Here is a 23505-nt window from a genome sequence, read left to right on the forward strand (position 1 = left end):
TTCTTGTTTTATGTAGAGCTTCAGTCGTTCAACAGTCCGGGGTCTCTGCTGTCGTATTTTATGCTTCATAATGCGCCACACATTTTCCATGGGAGACAGGTCTGGACTGTAGGCGGGCCAGGAATGTACCCGCACTCTTTTTTTTTACAAAGCCACGTTGTTGTAACACTTGTCTTGCTGAAATAAGCAGGGGCGTCCATGATAACGTTGCTTGGATGACAACATATGTTGCTCCAAAACCTGTATGGACCTTTCAGCATTAATGGTGCCTTCACAGACGTGTAAGTTACCCATGCTTTAGGCACTAATACACCACCATACCATTAGAGATGCTGGCTTTTGAACTGTGCACCTATAACAATCCGAATGGTTATTTTCCTCTTTTTTCTGGAGGACACCACGTCCTCTGTTTCCAAATATAATTTGAAATAAGGACTCGTCAGACCACACCTTTCCACTTTGCATCAGTCCAACTTAGATGAGCTCGGGCCCAGCAAAGCCAGCGGCGTTCCTTGGTGTTGTTGATACATGGCTTTGGCTTTGCATATTAGAGTTTTAACTTGCACTTATGGTAGCGACCAACTGTCGTTGCTGACAGTGGTTTTCTGAAGTGCTTCCGAGCCCATGTGGTGATATCCTTTACACACTGATATCGTCTTTGTTTTTTGTGCAGTACTGCCTGAGGGCTCAAAAGTCCGTAATATCATCTCTTACGTGCAGTGATTATTCCAGATTCTCTAAACGTTTTGATTATTTTACGGACCGTAGATGGTAAAATCCCTAAATTCCTTGCAATAACTCATTGAGAAATGTTGTTCTTAAACTGTTCGACAATTTGCTTACAAAGTGGTGACCATCGCCCCATCCTTGTTTGTGAATTACTTAGCATTTCATGGAAGCTGCTTTTATACCCAATCCTGGCACCCTACTGTTCCCAATTAGCCTGCACACCTGTGGGATGTTCCATATAAGTGTTTGATGAGCATTCCTAAACGTTATCAGTATTATTGCCACCTTTCCCAACTTCTTTGTCACGTGTTGCTGGCATCAATTTCTAAAGTTAATAATTATTTGCACAAAAAAAAAAAATTATCGGTTTGAACATCAAATATGTTGTCTTTGTAGCATATTCAATTGAATATGGGTTGAAAATGATTTGCAAATCATTGTATTGCATTTATATTTACATCCAACACAATTTCCCAACTCATATGGAAACGGGGTTTGTAAATGTTAAATCAAAATCAAAATGTTAAATGTTGCATCGAAATTTAAATCATGAATCTAAATCTGAAATGTACATTTTAAAAGTAAATCTGAGCGCTAAACTTTAAATGTAAACCTACAAGACAAAACAAGCTCATAAGTGATTGTGAATTAAAGTCATCTTTCTTTCTTCTAACTTCATTTTTCATCAAGCTTCTCAGCGAGCCACAACACGCCCACAACTCAGACGGCGGTCCTGTGTCTGGCTGCAAGTAGCAGAAAAGAAGATGAAAAAGTAATATATGCGCTGTATCCGAACGACTGACGAAATGATGACTTCACACTCACCATGCTATTGTTTATTCTAAAACAGAAGAACAGATCTAATGCATAGTCAAATAGTTCAGTTGTTTGATAGCCTTATTCCATTCATTGTCAAATGGGGAAATAAAGTGAACAGCTGTTTGAGCGTTTTGTTTTTCAGCTGTCTTTATGCAACACACCATCCACACTCACACGTTTGGAAATACAATTTTTAACAATATGCAACTTTATTGGCATTAATTTGACATGAATCATCTGTCATGTTTCTTTATTTCGCAGTGAGAAAGATGTAAGCGCGTCGTGCACTGAGAGGCACAATTGGGAGGGCGGCTTTGTGGCTGAGAGGCCTTGGATTGCTGTCCTTTGGTAAACTACTCCGCGACCCCGAAAGGGATAAGCGGTAGGAAATGGATGGATTGATGGACAATGCTTAAATGCTTTTATTAAAGCCTGAAACAGCAATGGGTCACCTTCAAAAAACGGAATTTGTCTGTGTGGAAGCCATTGGGAGGTTTGTGCTTGAACCAGTAGTGCCGTCATTTCATTTTGCCTTTGTAATATAGTGTGGACTTCACCTGGTATTGTGATATTGCCTTGAAATTATTGAGCTGCTTGAGGTAATTTTTGCCTTGATTGGTTTTCCACCGGATCCAAAGTTGATGAGCGAGATGGTTGTTTGTATTGTTGAGGGTGTGAATGAATCTTGTTTGGTGCATTCTTGGCTTTGTGAAGCTCTGAAGGAGCAGCTTTAATAGACAGCTGAAGTTGTTGTACAGGCTGAGCAGGCACTTTTTTTGGTTTTGTCCCTTGCCTATAATAGGACTCCATTCCATCAGACCTTTTGTTCCTGCCAGAAACACTGGCTTCTTGAGGACAGACAATTTAGCATTGTGGGCTGCTATTTGAGCATCCACTTCCGTTTGCTCTTTTTCCCTCCTTATAGCCTCTGCTTGTTCATCCTGTTCCCTCTTTAGAGCTGCTGCCTGCTCATCTTGTTTAATTTTTAGAACTGCTGCATGCTCCTCCAATGCATGCCATCCATTTTCTACCGCTTATTCCCTTCAGGGTTGCGGGGGGCGCTGGAGCCAATCTCAGCTACAATCGGGCGGAAGGCGGGGTACACCCTGGACTGCCTCACAATACAAAGGTCCTGGGTTCGCTCTTGCACTTGGGATCTTGCTGTGTGGAGTTTGCATGTCCACCCCGTGATTGTGTGGGTTCCCCCCGGGTTCTCCGGCTTCTTCCCACCTCCGAAGACATGCACCTGGTAATAGTTTGATTGGCAACACTAAATTGGCCCGAGTGTGTGAATGTGAGTGTAAATGTTGTCAATCTGTGTTGATCCTACGATGAGGTGGCGACTTGTCCAGGGTGCATCTCTTTTAAAGCAATAGCACGGGCAATAAGTCCTACCTTGTCCGCCTCTGCTTTTATGTGAGCAGAAGTAGTGGTAGAACTTTTGCTTTTGTTTGAGGCTGTAGATTTATTCACCTTTGATAAGACATTAAATTGAACATTTGTTTAGTACACTCATCATCTGGCAACAGACTCAACAAAGTTATGTGCACTTTTCTGGTTTTATCATATAAATCCATAAACCAAATTCATCCTTTAACAGACAACAATGTGAACGTGTTTTGTAATTTAACACGGCAACGACCCTCTCTTTCAGTATTGAGAGTCTTTGCAAACTTTGATTTACTTTCCCCCTGCAAACTTTCAGTTTTGTGACCTCGAGCCTTGGGTGTCATTTTTACAACACATTTTTTTCCCTCAACTCCTTGCCCAGCATTGTCACGTTCAGCCACATTGTCCTCCTGTAACTGTTTGTGTTTGTCAGCGCACATTTGTGCTACCTCCTCCTCCATTTGGAAAAGTCAAAGCTTGTCAACCCGCGTGCAAGTCAAGTCAAATAGTCACCAATGCATTGGTTTTGTCAATATTTTTGTGCACACATTTTAACAATGGCCGTTGTTTTTTAAAACATACCACACAGCAGTGACGTGCGGTGAACTAAACACCAGGTGAGGCATACATACTTTTATTTTTTATTTTATTTTATTTTTTTTACGTAAATTCATATGTGCAGCTCTAGTCATTGTTGATTTAGGTTGCACATTAGAGTTACAGGAAAAAAGGGAGTTATTTGCTTTCATAAAAACGTTATCATAATGATTTTATGATATGATAAATGGGTCCTAAAAACTATTTGATAAAGTTGTTATTAAATACTTTTTGGTCCCATTTGCTTTTAACAAAATAAATCAAGTATTGTGAGTGTATTTTACCTTTCTGTATTTGTATCTGAAGCAGCAATAGCTATCCTCCATGAAAACGTAATTTGTATGGCCGCCTTCATTTTGTCTTAAAGTCCAGTTTAGAGAAGTATTTCATCTTGGATACAGTATATAATCCTCCATATTGGCAGAAACATTCATTTAATTTAGTTTAATTCCAAAAAATTAAACAATGTTTTTGCATCTGACAAAAAACACCCACAAACACTGGCTTAGTCTAAAAAAAAACCGCCATGTTTGTTATAAATACTGTCTAAAATAAAGTAAAATAAAAAAATGCTGGGTTCCACTGGGGAGACCTGTGTCTGCTAGCTTGAGCACCCCCACTTCTCCCAGTGTGGCGAGTCAGAGTACTGCTGAGGCATTGAACTGCAAGTTGACAATATATCGCCCCCTACCTTGAGGCACAGGTACTTGCTGCCTCAAGACCTCCCTTTTCCACGTGGCCGCAAGCATGCGCCCCCCTCGCACGCACACGCCCTGTGTGTAGCCGTGGAGGCATCGCCTGTGTCTGCCTCACTTCTCATCTGCTGCACAGACAGAAAGAGTATATGGCTCTCACACTCACCTTAGTGCATTCATGCACAGCATAAAACATTTGGTGGACAAAATGAGACAAAGAAGGAGTGGCATACAACTTGTCTTTAGAGTGTCCGCCCTGAGATCGGTAGGTCGTGAGTTCAAACTCCGGCCGAGTTATACCAAAGACTATACAAATGGGACCCATTACCTCCCTGCTTGGCACTCAGCATCAAGGGTTGGAATTGGGGGTTCAATCACCAAAATGATTCCCGAGTGTGGCCACCGCTGCTGCTCACTTCTCTCCTCACCTCCCAGGGAGTTAACAAAGTGATGGGTTAAATGCAGAGGTTAACTTCACCACACGTAGTGTGTGTGACAATCATTGGGACTTACTTTTTTCTGTGGCAGCGTCTGAGAAAGTTGTACATGTAAACCAACTACGGTGAGTTCAAGGACCGCCAAAGTTAGTAGGACAAAACGGCGCTGGCCAAATACATAAAAAAAACATAGTAGGATTTCGGCAGGTTTTTGTATGTTTGTCCTGCTACAGAAACATTATTAAAACAACAAATATATTTCCCCCCCATCTTTTTCCATTTTTGAAAAAGCTCCAGGGAGCCACAAGGGCGGCGCTAAAGAGCCGCAGGCTGCTGCCCCCCGGGTTAACTGCTTGAAAGAAAAGCGCTATATAAATCTAATCCATTATTATTATAGTCACCATACTTGTTCACAAGTTCTTGGACATGATACGTGACAAGACATTAAGCTTGCAGTTTACTCACTTGATTTGGTCCCACAGTTGGATATAAACTGGGTAATCTGGTTTGATGATGTGTGACACAGTATAATTATTTCACTCGCCACAGGAAGAAAACCTGCATGGGAGAGGCTCGGTAACTTAACTCCAGTTGTATGTGACGCCTTGTCGGATCTCAAGTAATCCACAAGCGCTGACATTAGCCTCAGCAGTTTAAAAAAAAAAAAAAAGGTGGTTGTCTTGCGCCCTCAGGTTTCCATAACAGCAGCGCTGTGCTACAGATCATTGTCAGTCAGTCGTTGCGCTTAAGTTCATTGTGCAGTTGACTATGACAGCTTTGTAGGCTGTCTCATTAAAGCAGAAATGCTTTTCATTAAGACATATGCAGAAAACAATTGCGTTCGCACACAAACATGGTATAAAACCTGCCTTTGAAAAAAAGGTGTACCAGGTAGTCGGTGTTTCAAAGCCCTGGAGTAGGAACAACATAGGTGTGGCCTAACCTGACCTGTGCATATAGTAAGCAACACACCTTGGAGCACACTCACTTTAGTAGGAGACAGTCACTAACAGGCACCCGAGAAGACCTTAAAAATGGCCGGCATAGCTTCTAGACTTCAGCACACCCGGGACAAACTGAGTGGGGTTGGAACTAACGAACATGCGGTGCCGTACCTCAACCAAGACTTTGAGTCTCTGAAGAGAAGCTGTCTGGAGAGACGACGCCTATTTGAGGACGAAGCCTTTGAGCCTCTGCCGGCATCTTTGGGCTTCGATGAACTGGGACCAAGTTCCTATAAAGTTCGAGGCATCGAGTGGCTGAGACCCAAGGTGGGTACTGTACTGTACTGTACATGCACGGAGATTTTATGTAATCTAGGCTTGTCATTAATCGTCCCAACTGTCTTTGTGTGTTATCTGGCTTGTTGCCAAGCATCATGCAAAATGAATGCCAAATAGGGGCGTGAAGTAGTTGCAGGTGCACCCATTGATTGGTGTCTAAACTCAAAAGTCACATTTCACATTGTCAATAAACATTTCCTTGTCTCAGGATATTGTTTCCAATCCCAAATTCATCCTGGAAGATGCCACCAGGACTGATATTTGCCAGGGAGCACTTGGTGAGACACGCACACAAATACCTTTTTTTTTTTTTTTTTTTTTTTTTATTAAAGATGTTGCATGCTTGAAAAACTTGAAAATCTTCATGTACTTCTCCTCATCCTTCTCTTGGCTGTTTAATTAAAAATGATCCTGCTTGGGTTGACCGCCCTATCTTAGCAAACAGTGTAATGACGAGATGTCTTTGTGTACAAAATATGCTTGCATTTCATGCTTCACTCTGTCTACACCCTGTCTGGAACAATGTGAACAGGTGTGGGTGAGGCTGGGCGGGTAGTAGATTTAATGCAAAAGACAAGACAAGAAGAGACTGTGAACTGAGACGTATGTTTTTGCAATACAGTAAAGATTAATACGATCACATTTTTGATCAGGTGACTGTTGGCTCCTGGCGGCTATCGCCTCCTTGACCCTCAACAAGCAGGTTTTGTCCCGTGTTGTCCCACATGACCAAAGCTTTGACAGGGACTATGCTGGCATCTTTCATTTTGAGGTACATTCCTTCACACTCACACTAAATTACATCCAAATAATGTGCAACAAAGGGTTTTGCATTACTGTATTTTTCAGAGTATAAGTCGCATTTTTTTTCATAGTTTGGCCGGGGGTGCGACTTATACTCAGGAGCGACTTATGTGTGAAATTATTAACACATTACCGTATATTTATGAAATAATATTATTTAGCTCATTCACGTAACAGACTAGACGTATAAGATTTCATGGGATTTAGCGATTTGGAGTGACAGATTGTTTGGTAAACGTATAGCATGTTCTATATGTTATAGTTATTTGAATGAATCTTACCATAAAATGTTACGTTAACATACCAGGCACCTTCTCAGTTGATTATTTATGCGTCATATAACGTACACTTATTCAGCCTGTTGTTCACTATTCTTTATGTATTTTAAATTGCCTTTCAAATGTCTATTCTTGGTGTTGGGTTCTATCAAATAAAATTCCCCCCAAAAATGCGACTTATACTCCAGTGCGACTTATATATGTTTTTTTCCTTCTTAAGTATGCATTTTCGGCAAGTGCGACTTATACTCCGGAGCGCCTTATACTCCGAAAGATGCGGTAAATTAACCCGAAATGTGATCTATACAGTTAGTGACCCTAAGGGACTGTCCCAGAAAAATGTCCAGGTATAAATAAAGGATATGACCTGACACTAGGGCGGGGGTCAGCAACTCGCGACTCTTTAGTGCCGCCCTTGTGGTTCCCTGGAGCATTTTTCAAAAAGGATTCAAAATGGAATAAGATGGGGGAATAAATGTTTTATTTGAGGACAAACATGACACAAACCTTCCAAATTGGTAAAAAGTCCACCGTTTAATATATTTGTGTATATGCTTCACTGATGAAAGTATTTGGTGAACATCATATAGTACTACTAATTTCTGCGGTTCTTAAAATCACCATAGTGTGGACTGTGACACAACAGTTTGTTTACATGTAAAATCTTCCACTCCTTCTTTGTCTCATTTTTTCCACCAAAGGTTTTCTAAAGTTAAAGTACCAATGATTGTAACACACTAGGTGTGGTTACATTTGCCCTCTGCATTTGACCCATCCCCTTGTTCACCCCGTAGGGGTTGAGGGGAGCAGTGAGCAGCAGCGGTTGCCGCGAATCATTTTTGGTGATTTAACTCCCAATTGCATCCGTTGATGCTGAGTGCCAAGCAGGGAAGTAATGGGTCTCATTTTTATAGTCTTTGGTATGACTCGGCTGTGGTTTGAACTCACGACCTATCAATCTCAGGGCGGACACTCTAACCACAAGGTCCACTGAGCAGGTCATACTGTGCGTGAATGCTGTTGTTGATGTTCTTGACTTGTTGGCGTGCGAATCAGGTATATTTGGTCAGTGCATGACTGCAAGCTAATCCATACTGACATGCTATTTAGGCTAGCTGTATGTACATATTGCATCATTATGCCTAATTTTTTTGATAGTAGGCTAATTTAGCTAATATAGACACTTACATCATGTGTTGCAATCATTATAACACTTCTATAAGACTTTTAAAATAATTTTGATAGTAGGCTACTATAGCTTATATAGAGAGAGACTTACGTCATGTGTTGCCTTCATTATAACACTTGTATAAGACTTTTGATTTTTTGCAACTCCAGACAGATTTGTTTTTTGTATTTTTGGGTTCAATATGGCTCTTTCAACGTTTTGGCCTGCAGACCCCTGCACTAGGGCAGTGGTTCTCAAATGGGGGTACGCGTACCCCTGGGGGTACTTGAAGGTATGCATAGGGAGGAGTAAGTGAGATTTTTTTTTTCAAATATTCTAAAAATAGTAACAATTCGAAAAATCCTTTATAAATATATTTATTGAATAATACTTCAACAAAATATGAATGTAAGTTCATAAACTGTGAAAAGAAATGTAACAATGCAATATTCAGTGTTGACAACTAGATTTTTTTGTGGACATGTTCCATAAATATTGATGTTAAAGATTTCTTTTTTCGTGAAGAAATGCTTAGAATTAAGTTCATGAATCCAGGTGGGTCTCTATTACAATCCCCAAAGAGGGCACTTTAAGTTGATGATTACTTCTATGTGTAGAAATCTTTATTTATAATTGAGTTACTTGTTTATTTTTCAACAAGTTTTTAGTTATTTTTACATCTTTTTTTCCAAATAGTTCAAGAAAGAGCACTACAGATGAGCAATATTTTGCACTGTTATACAATTTAATGAATCAGAAACTGATGACATAGTGCTGTATTTAATTCTTTATCTCTTTTTTCAAGCAAAAATGCTTTGCTCTGATTAGGGGGTACTTGAATTTAAAAAATGTTCACAGGGGGTACATCAGTAAAAAAAGGTTGAGAACCACTGCACTAGGGTATGAACAAGACGAGCCCAGATAATACTCGCAGGTATTAACTATCTACATGTATCCCAAGACTATACATACCTTAACCCTGGGGTAAAAACTGGACTACACCAGATTATATACCTTATACCCTATAACCCTGAGGTAACAAAAGAAAGCAATATTATACCGTAGGCAAAAAATATTTAGTACAGTAAATTTCCTAACCCTTGGGTAGAACTCTGCACAACTATTAGTATACAATTAAATTCGGACTAGGACTATGGCATCAAAACAGTGCCTAGATCCTCCCATTTAAAAACCTGAGCGTCTTCTTGTTCGTGTTGTTAGTCTGTTTCTCTGTGGCTTTCTCTTTCTCCAAGTGTGTAAGACTTGAATACACAATCTAGCAACTACTCTCTTTTGTAATCGTCCAGTTTGAAGACGTATCTGCACGCGTATTGTGGATTTTACGACCAGGGATTTTAGTACTATTTTGAAGCCATATGGTGGTTAATTTATTTCGAACATACGTACAATCACAATATGATTTTTCACACGTTTTTTAAGTTTCTCATTACAGGATGTAATGTTCTTCTTCTTCTGGGACTAATCCAGAAAATAACTCTAATCCCAGCGTCTATTCATCCCAAGATGCAGTATACTTTAACACAGGGGTGTCCAACGTTGTTCCATTGAGGGCTGCAAGTTGAAATAACAAAGGATGCGGGGGTTCTTTTTTTTAAGAATATAAAAACAGCTGGTATGTCAGTTTCGTGGTATTAGCAATAACATTTCCACTTTTTCTTCTTTTTCGAAATAGTATGTTTATAATGTGCCGTGGTCTTTTTTAAATCTAAGTTGTGGGCCAAAGTTGGCCCATGATCCTGTGGTCTAAACCCATGATGTAATTTGAACTAACCCAAACAATACCTCTACCAGGGCCTTTATAAAACTAATGTGGCCAGATACCCTAAACGGGGTGAAAAAAATGGTAAGGGTCAGAATATACCATAACACTGGGCCAAAAACTAAACCTGGCCTAAATATAGGGTATAAACTGTAATAGCCCACCACATACCCTGACTGAAGTGAATAAACTGGATGTAGCACAGACTATGCTGGTATAAAACCTGACCCCAGGGTATTAATTGGACTGGAATAGACAGGACGAGACCAAAATCCTCCCAAATCTTAGGGATAGCTAGGGCTATGGCAAAATACTGGACTAAAAACTGGAACTATGCCCAAAAAATACTGAACTACCACCAAAGCTACCTACAAATCTGGTGTTAAGATGTGTCTAGCCTAAATACAGTGATACCCTAAAATACACCAAGTTACTTTGCAGTGGGCTACATAACAAAAAAAAAAAAATGGACTATAATAAACAGGAAGGTCTTAGTATATACAGTCCTTGGAGATGAATTGGACTAACCCAAAGATACCTCAACCCTATGGTACAAACTAAACTTCCAGAGAACACCCTGGGGATAGGTGGAACAGCCTATCCCAGATTATGTTGTACACTCTGGTGTATGAACTACTGTACTATGGCTGCTACACCACGTCCTCTTGCATTTTCAGTTCTGGCAGTTTGGTGAATGGGTGGATGTGGTGATTGATGACCGCTTGCCAACCAAGGATGGAGAACTGATGTTTGTCCACTCAGCCGAAGGATCAGAATTTTGGAGTGCACTGCTGGAGAAGGCCTACGCCAAGTATGAGAGATACATGCTTTGGTTTTATTCTTCCAGGTCTAGATTCTTACATGCCTTACTTTTATGTGACAGGCTAAATGGATGCTATGAGTCCCTCTCTGGAGGAAGCACTACTGAAGGTTTCGAGGACTTCACTGGAGGCATTGCTGAGCGACATGAACTTTCCAGTGCCTCACCTCACCTCTTCAATATCATGAAGAAGGCCCTGGAAAGAGGCTCCCTTCTTGGATGTTCCATTGATGTCAGTTTGAGTGCCTCGCTTCTACCACTTTTATATTGATTAGTATATGACAGCCTTTTCACTTACGCTTCAAATGATCCTAGATCACCAGTCAGGCTGACTCTGAAGCCGTCACACATCGCAAGCTGGTGAAGGGCCATGCCTACTCTGTGACAGGAGTTGAGGAGGTAAAGAGACAGTAGTTTGAGTGGTTAGCTATCAAATAGCAAACATATCTAATCAAGTATGCTCAATGTAAATAACTTCACCATGTGCATTTACCAACTCATTGTGTGTCAGGTGGACTTCAGAGGAAACCCGCAAAAGCTGGTCAGGATCAGAAATCCATGGGGCCAAGTGGAATGGAATGGAGCCTGGAGCGACACGTGAGTATAGTAATTACCTAAACCTACATGTCAATCTTTGTTAAATATTCACACAAACTATTAGTATGGGTGTGGTATTTTAATGTATTTTGAAACATGCATACATGCAACAATTACAACATGACACATCACATTTTCCCAGTTTCTCGTTTTTTGTCCAAAAAGAAAAGGAAGAGGAGAGCATATTTATTTTTAGTCATTTTCCGTTTGATAGCAAGTTCTTTGTTTATTCACTTCCTGTGCTCAACCTGTGACACAAACAAATATAGAAATGAAGCTGGATAAAAGAAATAATGTTCTCATAAAGTAACAATTAAGTACAGTAAGTTGTGATTCACATAAGATGAATAGGATTGTCTAGTTTTTGATAAGAGTCAATATGTTTATCAGTATTCTTCTTCCTCGTACTTTGTAAACACTTTGAATTTCTAAAACAGCTTATAAAAATGGATGATCTTAGAACGTTTTTTGACTTCTTAGCTTAATCCGTTCCATAGTTTATTTCCACATATCGATATGTGTTGTACGTGCATGCAAATGTTTTGGGTACATTTTTTTCTATTGGGTATATTTTTCTTCTTTGTTTTAGAAGAATCATTGTTGTACATTGTTGTTGGGGACAGTGTGCCTGTGCCAGCAACCTGAGGGTTCTTGGTTCGATCCCCACCTTCTACCAACCTCCTCACGTCCGTTGTGTCCTTGAGCAAGACACTTCACCCTTGCTCCTGATGGGTCATGGTTAGGGCCTTGCATGGCAGCTCCCGCCATCAGTGTGTGAATGTGTGTGTGAATGGGTGAATGTGGAAATAGTGTCAAAGTGCTTTGAGTACCTTGAAGGTAGAAAATCGCTATACAGTATAACCCGTTTACCGTACATATTTGGGTAGCAGGTTATAGTTTACTTTGTAAAACATTTTAGCTGTTGGCAAATGCATCAACACATTGAAAATCAATATTTTTCATTTGAATGATCTCTATGGCTTACATGATGTTTTTCCAATCAACATCTTTTTGTAACAAGATCAATAAGGGAATCATGTTTTGTAGTTATTTCCCCAAATTTCTACACAAAAACTCAAATATGCTTGTAAAGAATATGGAGTGATTTTTGCTCCATAACATATTTAGCTTTATTCTTTGAAGTATTTTTTGCCACTTTGTTGTATATAATTATTATATTTCTCGATATTTTATCATCTATTATTACACCTACAAATTAAATTGTTTTTGACTGTCAATGTCTGCTCCGTCAATTTTTATTTGTGTTTGACTTTCTCTCCCGCTGTTACCGAATGCCATTAATTTAATTTTACTATTGTATAAATAGTTTTTGTTGTCAAGCTATGTCTTTAATGTAATAATTTCTACTGTTATTATTTGTATTAACTTCTGTGTGTTCTCTCATGAACAAAGCGCGGCCGTGTTGTCTGTGAAGTGAATTATATTTATATAGCGCTTTTCTCTAGTGACTCAAAGCGCTTTACATAGTGAAACCCAATATCTAAGTTACATTTAAACCAGTGTGTGTGGCACTGGGAGCAGGTGGGTAAAGTGTCTTGCCCAAGGACACAACGGCAGTGACTAGGATGACTGAAGCGGGAATCGAACCTGCAACCCTCAAGTTGCTGGCACGGCCGCTCTACCAACCGAGCTATGCCGCCCCCGTCTGCAAATGGCATTAACTTTAAATCCTTTGTAACTTTGCAAATGTTGTTTATATAGAGATTCAACACGTTTTGGTTCTAGTACTATTTATTGTTATTGTTTATTCATTTACAATATAACATACATCCATGAACATGGATGCATATGTAAAACTGCAATACATTTATCTGTACAGTAATCTATTTATACCTGCACCCTCTTCTGTAAATGCTAACACTCTTATTGCTCGTTTATCCTGCACTACAACAAGCTATTGCAACAAAATGTTGTTCTTATCTGTACTGTAAAGTTCAAATTTGAATGATAGTAAGCTGAGATAGCCTCCAGCACCCCTGCGACTCCAAATGGGACAAGGGGTAGAAAATGGATGGATCAATGGAAGTCTAAGTCTGATCGCTGAGGTACACCACAATATATATTTAGAGCTGCAGCTAGTTTGCTTCACATACTGTCTCCTATTGGTTGTGGAGCTTCTTACCGAGTTTGAGACCAACCCTCTGATGCCCTATTACTAATTTGTAAAGGTGGCGACTTGTCCAGGGTGTACGCCATCTTCCGCCCGAATGCAGCTGAGATAGGCTCCAGCAACCCCGAAAGGGACAAGCGGTAGAAAATTGGATGGATGGATGGAAGTTATGAAGCTAGGAAAAACCGGCTCTGCTCTGGTGACTCATCATAGACTGCTTGCATGGGCGTTGCTGACTTTCTTGTGTTGACTTCCTTGAATGCCAGTCGCAATCCCGGTTACATTTTTGAATCCAAAGGCCCTCACTAACACTTCAGAGATGTTGTACAATTGATCACATTCAGTGAGCACAGCTAACCTGAAAAAAATATTGCCTATTGTTCTAGGTCCTCTGAGTGGAGATCTATTAGCGATCAGGACCGACAGAGGCTGACCAACCGGCGTGAAGATGGGGAGTTCTGGTAATCAATCAGTCTCATACACACAGAAACTGCAAATGAGAAATGCTGTGACATATCTCGGGGTACTGAAACACTCCTCTGGGTTTTTTTTGTATCTTGGGCAATACAGAATTAAGCCAAGCAAGTTTCAGCTGTGTATAGTACGGAACAAGCTGCATCCCCTTTTAATTGTAGCATCACACATCACCCTGTCCATTTTCACACAGGCATGATAAACCACTCTTTCTACAGGATGTCCTTTTCTGACTTTCTGCGAGAATATTCCCGCTTGGAGATCTGCAACCTCACCCCTGATGCTCTCACAGGGAGTGACTTCAAGAAGTGGGCGGAGACAGAATTTGAGGAGACGTGGAAAACCGGCGTATCTGCTGGTGGCTGCAGAAACTATCCAGGTACTTTACTTAATATCACTAGACACAATGTTGTATTGTTTTTTTTTTTGGTAGCTGCAGTGGAAATGTCGCTCCATGTTTGATTGAAGTTTGTAGTCTTAAATTTATTTCAAGCATTTATAAAGTTTCAATATGATACATCACATATTATACGTGTTTTTTTGTTTTTGTTTAGATACTTTCTGGACAAATCCTCAGTTTGTCATCAAACTGGACGATGTGGACGATGACCCCTATGACGGCGAGGAGGGATGCACCTTCATTGTTGGCTTGATGCAGAAGAACAAGCGTAGCAAAATGAGAATGGGCGAGAAAATGGACACCATTGGCTTTGCTGTATATGAGGTCAGTTATTCTATAAGTCAGGGGTCTCCAACCGTTTTTGTACTAAGGACTGGTTTGATGTAAGCATTATTTTCATGGACTGGCCTTCTAGATAGATAGATAGATAGATAGATAGATAGTACTTTATTGATTTCTTCAGGAAAGTTCCCTCAGGACAATTACAATTCCAGCAGCAGTGTACAGAATTGAGATATAATTTAAAAAGTAAATAATAAATAATGGGGGTATATGGTATTTTTTTGCATCCCCTGTTATCATCGTATCCCCTCTTCCCCCCAGGGAGAGTCTGATGGCATGTGGGACAAGAGTTTTTGAGTCTATTAGTCCTGCACTTGGGATGAAGCAGTCTAGCACTGAACAGGCTCCTCTGGCTACTGATAACGGTATGCAGGGGGTGACTGGCATCATCCAAGATGCTCACTAGTTTTTCCACGTTCCTCTTGTCTGCCACCGTCACCAGTGAGTCCAGTTTTATTCCGATCGTAGAGCCAGCCTGCCTGATCAGTTTGTCCAGTCTGGAGCTGTTCTTCACAGATGTATTGCCCCCCCAGTACACTCAGATGTAAATAGAACAGAACACTGGCAACCACAGACTGGTAGTACATCCACAAGATTTTTGTTTTAAAATGTCGAAGGAGCGCAGCCTCCTCAGGAAGTACGGCCTACTCTGTCCTTTCCTGTACGAGTGGTCCGTGTTAACAGTCCAGTCCAGCTTGTTGTCCACCCACACCCAGAGGTACTTGAGTGAGTCCACGGTCTGTACCTCGACTCTCTCGATCACATTAGGTTGTGACCTTGGACTCGACCTCACAAAGTCAATCACCAGCTCCTTGGACTTTGACGGATTGAGCTGCAAGAGGTTCCTGTGGCACCAGACAGCAGAGTCCCTCACCAGGGTCCGAAACTCCTCCCCTCTGCCGTCCCTGACGCACCCGGCGATGGCTGTGTCATCTGCAAACTTTTGGATGTGACACAGCTACGAGTTGTAGCAGAAGTTAGCGGTTTACAGGGTGAAGAGAAGAGGGGCCAGCAAGCACCGTTCCCTGCAGTGTTCCACTGCTGCTGATCACAGGGTCAGATGTGATGTCCTTCCGTCTGACGGACTGTCCTATTGGTGAGGTAATTTTGAAATCCAGGCAACCTGGCAGGGGTCCACTCTCATTCTGTCCAGCTTGTCCTGGAGAAGGCAGGGCTGGATAGTATTAAAGGCACTTGAGAAGTCCAGGAACAGGATCTTCACAGTGCCAGTTCCCTTATCCAGGTAAGAGTGGGCTCGGTGCAGAAGGTAAAGGCTAGCATCCTCCACACCAACGCCTGCCCGGAACGCAAACTGCAGGCTGTCCTGGGCATGTTGCGCCTGTGGTCTGAGGAAGCTGAGAAAGAGCCGCTCCATTGTCTTTATTAGATGAGAGGTGAGCGCCACTGGTCTGTAGTCGTTCAGCTCCCTGGGGCAGGTCTTTTTAGGAACTGGAACGATGCACGACGTCTTCCAGAGGGTAGGCAATCTTCTTGTTGAGGACAGCTTTAACCTCCTGTGTTACCCAAGGTTTGTTATTAGGGTTGCACTGAACAGTCTTAGCAGGGCATGGTTCCGTCTACGCAGAAGTTGAGGTAATCCGTGAGACAGTGAGTCAGCCCGTCAATGTCCTCACCATGTGGAAGCAACACATCCCAGTCGGTGGTGTTGTAACAGTGCCTGAAGGCATCTTCCATTCCAGGGCACCACCTCCCCTCAGAGCAAGTGTTAACAGGCTGTCTTTGGACCAAGGGGGTGTATTTGGGCAGCAAATGAACAAGATTGTGGTCAGACTTCCCTAATGGGGGGAGGGGCGTGACTTTGTTTTTTTATGCTGACCGATACCTGATATTTCTGATATTAACATTAGATTGTGGTACCCCAATTTAGTTTAAAAGGTCAGTGTGAAAATGTATTACATTTGGAAGCCACGTTTTGGCGGGCCAAATGAAATGACTTGGTGTACCAAATTTGGCTGTGGGCACCCCTCTTTTAATGTGCATGGTGCCTTGTAACAAAAATCTAACAAATACAATAAATGGTGATTTTCTATCAAGAGTTTTATTATACATCTATGAACAAGCTTAATGGTGTGTCTAGTGCGGGGGTCAGCAACCCGCGACTCTTTAGCGCCGCCCTAGTGGCTCCCTGGACCTCTTTCAGAGATGTGTGAAAATGGAAAAAGTTGAAGAAAAACATTTATTTTTTGTTTTAATATATTTTCTGTTGGAGAACAAACATGACACAAACCACCCTAATTGTTAGAAATCCCACTGTTTATGATACACATTATTCACTGATGAAAGTATTTGGCAAGCATCGTTTTATCCTAGTCACACATCGTAGTTTGTTTAAATGTACAAATTTCTCCAATTCTGCCACAGAAATACTAGTTTTATGCCACTCCTTCTTTGTCTCATTTTGTCCACCAAACTTTTTGTTCTGTGTGTGAATTGATTAATTGATTGATACTTTTATTAGTAGGTTGCACAGTTCAGTACGTATTCCGTACAATTGACCACTAAATGGTAACACCCAAATAAGTTTTTCAACTAGTGTAAGTCGGGGTCCACGTTAATCATTTCATGAATGCACAAAGGAGAGTTTTTTTGTTAATTTTATTGATTTGCTGGAGTGCCTATCAGGCATATTTGGTCAATCCATGACTGCAAGCTAGTCGATGCTAACATGCTATTTAGGCTAGCTGTATGTACATATTGCATCATTATGCCTCGTGTGTGGGTATATTTGAGCTCATTTAATTTCCTTTACTTATGTCCTCTGTGTATTTAATTCATATTTGCATGGGTCATGACACATTATCTGTATGTAATATTGGCTGCATTTCTCATAGTTGTTTGTGTGCCATGTTGTTCCAGACCACAGCAAACGTTACCCAGCTTGCAAAGATTGTAATACATCCATTAGAAGACAGCCTGCCGTTTCCGTAAACTTGGACAGACACATCTATACCTTTGGCCATTCTGAGCCAGTAATTTCCAGAAGTTATCTCATAATGTGAGAAGCCTCCATTTTGCTAATGATTTCCTATGTTGCAAAAAAGTGTCGAATTCAAATACAACATTTCTGTCAACAAAGATTTGCGTCAACCTTTGATAGTAGGCTAATATAGCTACTAAAGACAAATCATGTATTGCCTTCATTTTAACAGTTGCATAAGGCTTTTGATTTTTTGCGGCTCCAGACAGATCTTTGTTTTGTATCTTTGGTCTAATATGGTTCTTTCAACATTTTGGGTTGCCGACCCCTGGTCTAGTGGGACAGGCTAAAGTCAAGTAAAAAAAAATAAATAAAGAAAGCAGTCTTTTATAAATTATTTAATGTTTCGGTGTGGCCCAGTAGAAAATGTGTCACGGACCGGTATAAGTGAAATTAGACTTGATCCTTTTGCAGCTTTTCCTAAAGTGCATTTGTTTTTTTATTTGTCTTACAGCTGCCTTCTGAGGTACGAGTGCAAAGAAGGAGACACTTCACTGGCTGACATCACATGCAATCCATTTCTGGTCTTAAGCAGTTTTTCCCATATGAAATAGGAATACAGTAGAACATTTTATTTCACAGACGTTCATTTTCAACCTTCTTAACTGCCACATACGCATAAAAAGAAGTTAATCTCCATATAAGACAACAAAACAAACCACACCGCTTTAGTTTTAAAAACAAGTGACGCATGCAGGTATGTTGATACTACTTTCAAAGTGAGTCTGCTCCAGGTAACTTCCTGTGCATCGTATCATACTTCTCTCAATGCCATTCATTGTGTTAATCCTCCTGTTGAAGTGTAGCAAAATAACATTGAGCTCCTTCACTATATTCTGACGTACCTGGAAAGGCTTGATCAATCACTCCAAATAGAAAGGATTTACCCTTAATTTCTCTTGTGACCTTTCCCACGTGTGTCACTTCCTAGTACTCTGGAGTCAAGCAAGTGCACTTGAAGCAAAATTTCTTCCTGCGTAACCGTTCAGCTGCACGCTCTGAGACCTTCATCAATTTACGAGAAGTGTCGAATCGCCTCCATCTACCTCCGGGGGAGTACCTCATCATGCCCTCTACCTTCGAACCTAACAAGAACGGAGATTTTTATGTGCGGGTGTTCTCTGAAAAATCGGCTGACTTTCAGTAAGTGCAACCGCAGTGCAGTGTGGCACCGTAAGAAATATCCCAAAATGTAACACAATTATCTGTTGCTGCCTTTAGTGAAATTGACGATCCAGTTGACAGCCATGTCAAACAGGTAATATCATCATTAGGCATCCAAACAGTGGTGGTAAGAATGCATGAGAAAACGCTTTTTGTTCAATTCATAGCCTGACATTGATGAAAGCGATGTTGACGATCGATTCAAGAGTATGTTTGGAAAGCTGGCCGGACATGTAAGTTATCAATAATTTGATGTTTCATTTTGAAGTACTTCTGATTTGTAAATATGTCACTGTGACTCTTAGGACATGGAGATTTGTGTGTTTGAACTACAGAAAATTCTCAACAGAGTGGTGGTAAAAAGTAAGAATAATGAACTTCTTTTACATAAAATGCAGAAAATTGTATCCAGATTTCATTTGCAGGAAGTGACATCAAAACCAACGGGTTCAGCCTGAGTACCTGCCGCAACATGGTCAATCTGCTTGATGTATCCTTCTTATTTAGCCGTAATTCCTAATTCAGTTCTGTTGGATAGACAATCTGGGTTTGTGTTTGCATCTCAGGTTTGTGTATTAATGTGCGTCAGCTGCATAAATAATGTGACATCTGGCCAGCATTGTCTCGTCCAAGCACACTGTGACTGGTGCTTCACAAATTTTAATAGTCACAGTTTAAGTTTATTTTGACCATGCACACAGTAACAATATGATACATCATATAATTCACATATCCTCATGTCTCTCTACAATAATGTCCAAAAAGGAGTAGGAAGAAGCAAAGTGTATTTAATCCTACACCTTTTACAATTCACCACAGTTACTAACACATATGTTCACTTCCTGTTCTCCTTTTTGCAGTTTAGACATTTCCAAACCCTTTACAATGGAAAATGAACAGCTTGGTGGAAATTGGTCTTTGTTTACCTGCTTCTATACTATATTGAGTTGACCGCAATTTAACTTCTGTACAGTACTGCAAAGGGATACACAGCAAGAACTCAGTATGATGTAGTCTTATGTAGATCATGTTCACAATTTCCTTTAACAATCTTTTCAAAGAAAGATGGAACTGGCAAGTTGGGATTGGTAGAGTTTAGGATTCTTTGGTCCAAGATCGAGAAGTTCTTGGTAAATTTAATATTTTTTGTATATTATACACAATCGAAACACATCCAATGCAAGAGGTAAACTCCCAAAAAATCATTCAACATTAACAAGTGTTGGGTTCTCCCTTCAGAAAATTTACATTGCAAGAGATGGAGATAATAGTGGCTGCATGAGCTCCACTGAGATGCGGTCGGCAGTCGAAGATGCTGGTGAGTCCATTCCAAATAAAGGGTACTTTTAGCGCATGAAACAAAACACAGATGGCAAATCTAATGCACAAAGGTATAGATCAGTGCTATTCTGAGAATGAAACCATACAGACACCCCGAGTTCAGTTCAAAAATTGGAAGAGAAACATTTTTGCATTAAGTCCTAAAAACACTACAGTGCACGTGTTGCTTAGAGAAACTTGGGCCTCTGTAAACACATTTGCAGACTCTTCCACTGGCATTTTAACCTTGCTAGCAGACACAGAACACTGGGGTCCAAACTTGCGGTTTACATAACTGAGGCGTTCCTCAAGGCACCCCTTTAAGTCCTCTCCTTTTTAGTTATTAGAATTTTTTTTCTGTAATGTGATTTATGTAACTATGGTGTTGCTGTAGCTCATTTACTGTTTAAGTTGGTAGTCATTTGTTCAACTTATTTAGTTATATTATAAATATTCTTCAAAGTTCCAGCTTAGGTCCTCTCTTTTTCATCATTTGGGCTATTCAACTGGTGACCTGCACGTTCAGTCCAAAAAACTTGTGAGAGACTCACATTTTTGCAGCAGAATCCTAAAAACAATTGGGTTGTCATAGAGGTTGTATTTTAGCAGAAGGTCCTTTTTAAAAACAGCAGATTGCTCCTGTAACCCTGAGAAAATGAATAGATCAAAATCAAATGTCCAAAATGTTGAAAGAGCCATATCGGGCCAAAAATACAAAAAAATATATCTGTCTGAAGCCTCCAACAAATAAAAGCCTTGTATAAGTTTTATAATGAAGGCAAAACATGACGTAAGTGTCAGTATTAACCTACTATCAAAATTACTAAGTGTGTCACCGGCTGACACAAATTTTTGTGGACAGAAATGCTGACAGTAATCTACATATTTTTACAACATTGGAAAACATTAGTAAAACAGAGGGTGAGATAACTCCTGGCATAGAATGGCCAAAAGTGTAAATGTGTCTGTCCAAGATAAGGAAACGGCAAGCTGTCTTCTTCTGCTGGATTTATTTAAATCTTTGCAGGTTGGGTAACGTTTGCTGTGGTCTGGAACAACATTGCACACAAACGACTATCAGAAATGCAGCCAATATTACATAAAGATAATGTGTCATGAGAATAGGTGCAAATATGAATTAAACACACAGAAGACATAAGTAAAGGAAATTAAAGGAGCTCAAATATACCTACAAACATGGCACAATGATGCAATATGTAGATACAGCTAGTCTAGATAGCACGTTAGCATCGATTAGCCATATGCAGTGACCAAATATGCCTGATTAGCACTCCACACAAGTCAATAACATCAACAAAGCTCACCTTTGTACATTTATGCACAACATAAAAAGTTTGTAAAAAATAAGACAACAAAGAAGTGGCATAAAACGTGTCTTTCTGTGGCAGTGTCGTAGAAAGTTGTACTTGTGATTAAACTGCGGCGAGTTCAAAGACCACTGAAATATGGACAAAACGGCGCTTGCCAAATACTCATCAGAAAAGCATGTTTAATATACAGTGGGATTTTTAACAGTTAGGAAGGTTTGTGTCATGTTGGTCCTCCTACAGAAACCATATTAAAACAAAAAAGTGTATGCATTCTTTGAAAAAACTCCAGGGAGTCAATAGGTCTCCACTAAAGAGCCACATGAGGCTCTAGAGCCGCTGGTTGCTGACCCCCGGTTTAAATGATAGTAACAAAACAATTTTGTTGAATATCCCTGGTTTAGGAGGATTTTGCCTTGTGTACATTGTGGGATACAAATGTACCTTCTTTATTTGATGTTATTGTTTTTTTGGCAGGTTTCTCTCTCAATAACCCACTGCATCAGATCATTGTGGCTCGCTACAGAGACCCAAGCTACACCATTGACTTTGACAACTTTGTGTGCTGCCTGGTCCGCTTAGAGTCACTCTTCAGTGAGTTTTGCTCTGTACATTTTCGCCAAAAGTATCGTTATTTGTCTTTCCAACAATTATTTTCCCTTACAACAGATACATTCAATACCTTGGACAAATCGGGTTCTGGTGTGATAGAGCTGACTATGATGGAGGTAAGAGAGACAAGTCAGAGACAAAATATTACAGTAGATGAAAATGTGTAAATAATGGTTTCTGTCTTTTTCCTTTCCAGTGGCTTAATCTGGCCATGTTGTAGAGGAGCTTCTCTCTATGGAAATGAAAGACTCGTACTTGTGTTATTGTTGTGCAACATATCATTATTTTGGTTGTGGTGTGGCGTCTCATTGGTCAAATCAAGGGAACATTATCTAATATTATAACAAATATTACATTTATGTAAAATATGAATGATTGTGTTCAATAAAAAAAACATCATTTAAAATATCTTAACATGTTTCTCTGTATTCACTGCACTAAAAGTGTTTCATTTCAATTTCACTCACTGTAACACAGTGGTTCTCAACTGGGGGTACGCGTACCCCTAGGGGTACTTGAAGGTATGCCAAGGGGTACCGGAGATTTTTTTAAAATATTCTAAAAATAGCAATAATTCAAAAATCCTTTATAAATATATTTATTGAATTATACTTCGACAAAATATGAATGTAAGTTCATAAACTGTGAACAAATAATCCAACAATAAGTGTTGACGAATACAATTTTGTGGACATGTTCCATAAATATTGATGTTAAGGATTTCTTTTTTTGTGAAGAAATGTTTAAAATTAAGTTCATGAATCCAGGTGGATCTCTATTACAATCCCCAAAGAGGACACTTTAAGTTGATGATTACTTCTATGTGTAGAAATCTTTATTTGTAATTGAATCACTTGTTTATTTTTCAACAAGTTTTTAGATATTCTTATATCTTTTTTTCCAAATAGTTCAAGAAAGACCACTATTAATGAGCAATATTTTGCACTGTTATACAATTTAATGAATCAGAAACTGATGAAATAGTGCTGTATTTTACTTCTTTATCTCTTTTTTTTTTCAACCAAAAATGCTTTGCTCTGATTAGTGGGTACTTGAATTAAAAAAATGTTCACACAGGGGGTACATCACTGAAAAAAGGTTGAGAACCATTGCTGTAACATAATCACTGTTGCCTCCTGGTGGTAATTAAAAAAATAGTCCATCACTTTAGTGTTGTCAAGGCAAAACCAATACACTCTACGTTTGAGAAAGTAGTTTTATATACAGTAATGGTACTTAAAGGCCTACTGAAATGAGATTTTCTTATTTAAACGGGGATAGCAGGTCCATTCTATGTGTCATACTTAATCATTTCGCGATATTGCCATATTTTTGTTGAA

The 23505-nt window shown here is 39.9% G+C and overlaps 1 protein-coding gene across 1 annotated transcript; it reads left to right on the plus strand.

Moving 5' to 3' along the window:
- Nucleotides 1-5617: 5617 nt before the first annotated feature.
- LOC133559121 (calpain-2 catalytic subunit-like) lies at nucleotides 5618-22573 on the plus strand. The gene is made up of 21 exons (XM_061910545.1): nucleotides 5618-5937; nucleotides 6158-6227; nucleotides 6603-6721; nucleotides 10657-10790; nucleotides 10863-11031; nucleotides 11115-11198; nucleotides 11311-11396; nucleotides 13914-13988; nucleotides 14220-14380; nucleotides 14556-14725; nucleotides 18196-18207; nucleotides 18673-18884; nucleotides 18963-18999; nucleotides 19073-19138; nucleotides 19211-19268; nucleotides 19331-19395; nucleotides 19967-20035; nucleotides 20145-20223; nucleotides 22031-22147; nucleotides 22223-22281; nucleotides 22362-22573. Exons 1-21 carry the CDS (start codon nucleotides 5701-5703, stop codon nucleotides 22383-22385), a joined length of 2103 nt encoding a protein of 700 aa, XP_061766529.1. The 5' UTR covers nucleotides 5618-5700; the 3' UTR covers nucleotides 22386-22573.
- Nucleotides 22574-23505: the final 932 nt, after the last annotated feature.

The sequence above is a fragment of the Nerophis ophidion genome, linkage group LG09 (genome assembly GCF_033978795.1).
Source record: "Nerophis ophidion isolate RoL-2023_Sa linkage group LG09, RoL_Noph_v1.0, whole genome shotgun sequence".
Taxonomy (NCBI): domain Eukaryota; kingdom Metazoa; phylum Chordata; class Actinopteri; order Syngnathiformes; family Syngnathidae; genus Nerophis; species Nerophis ophidion.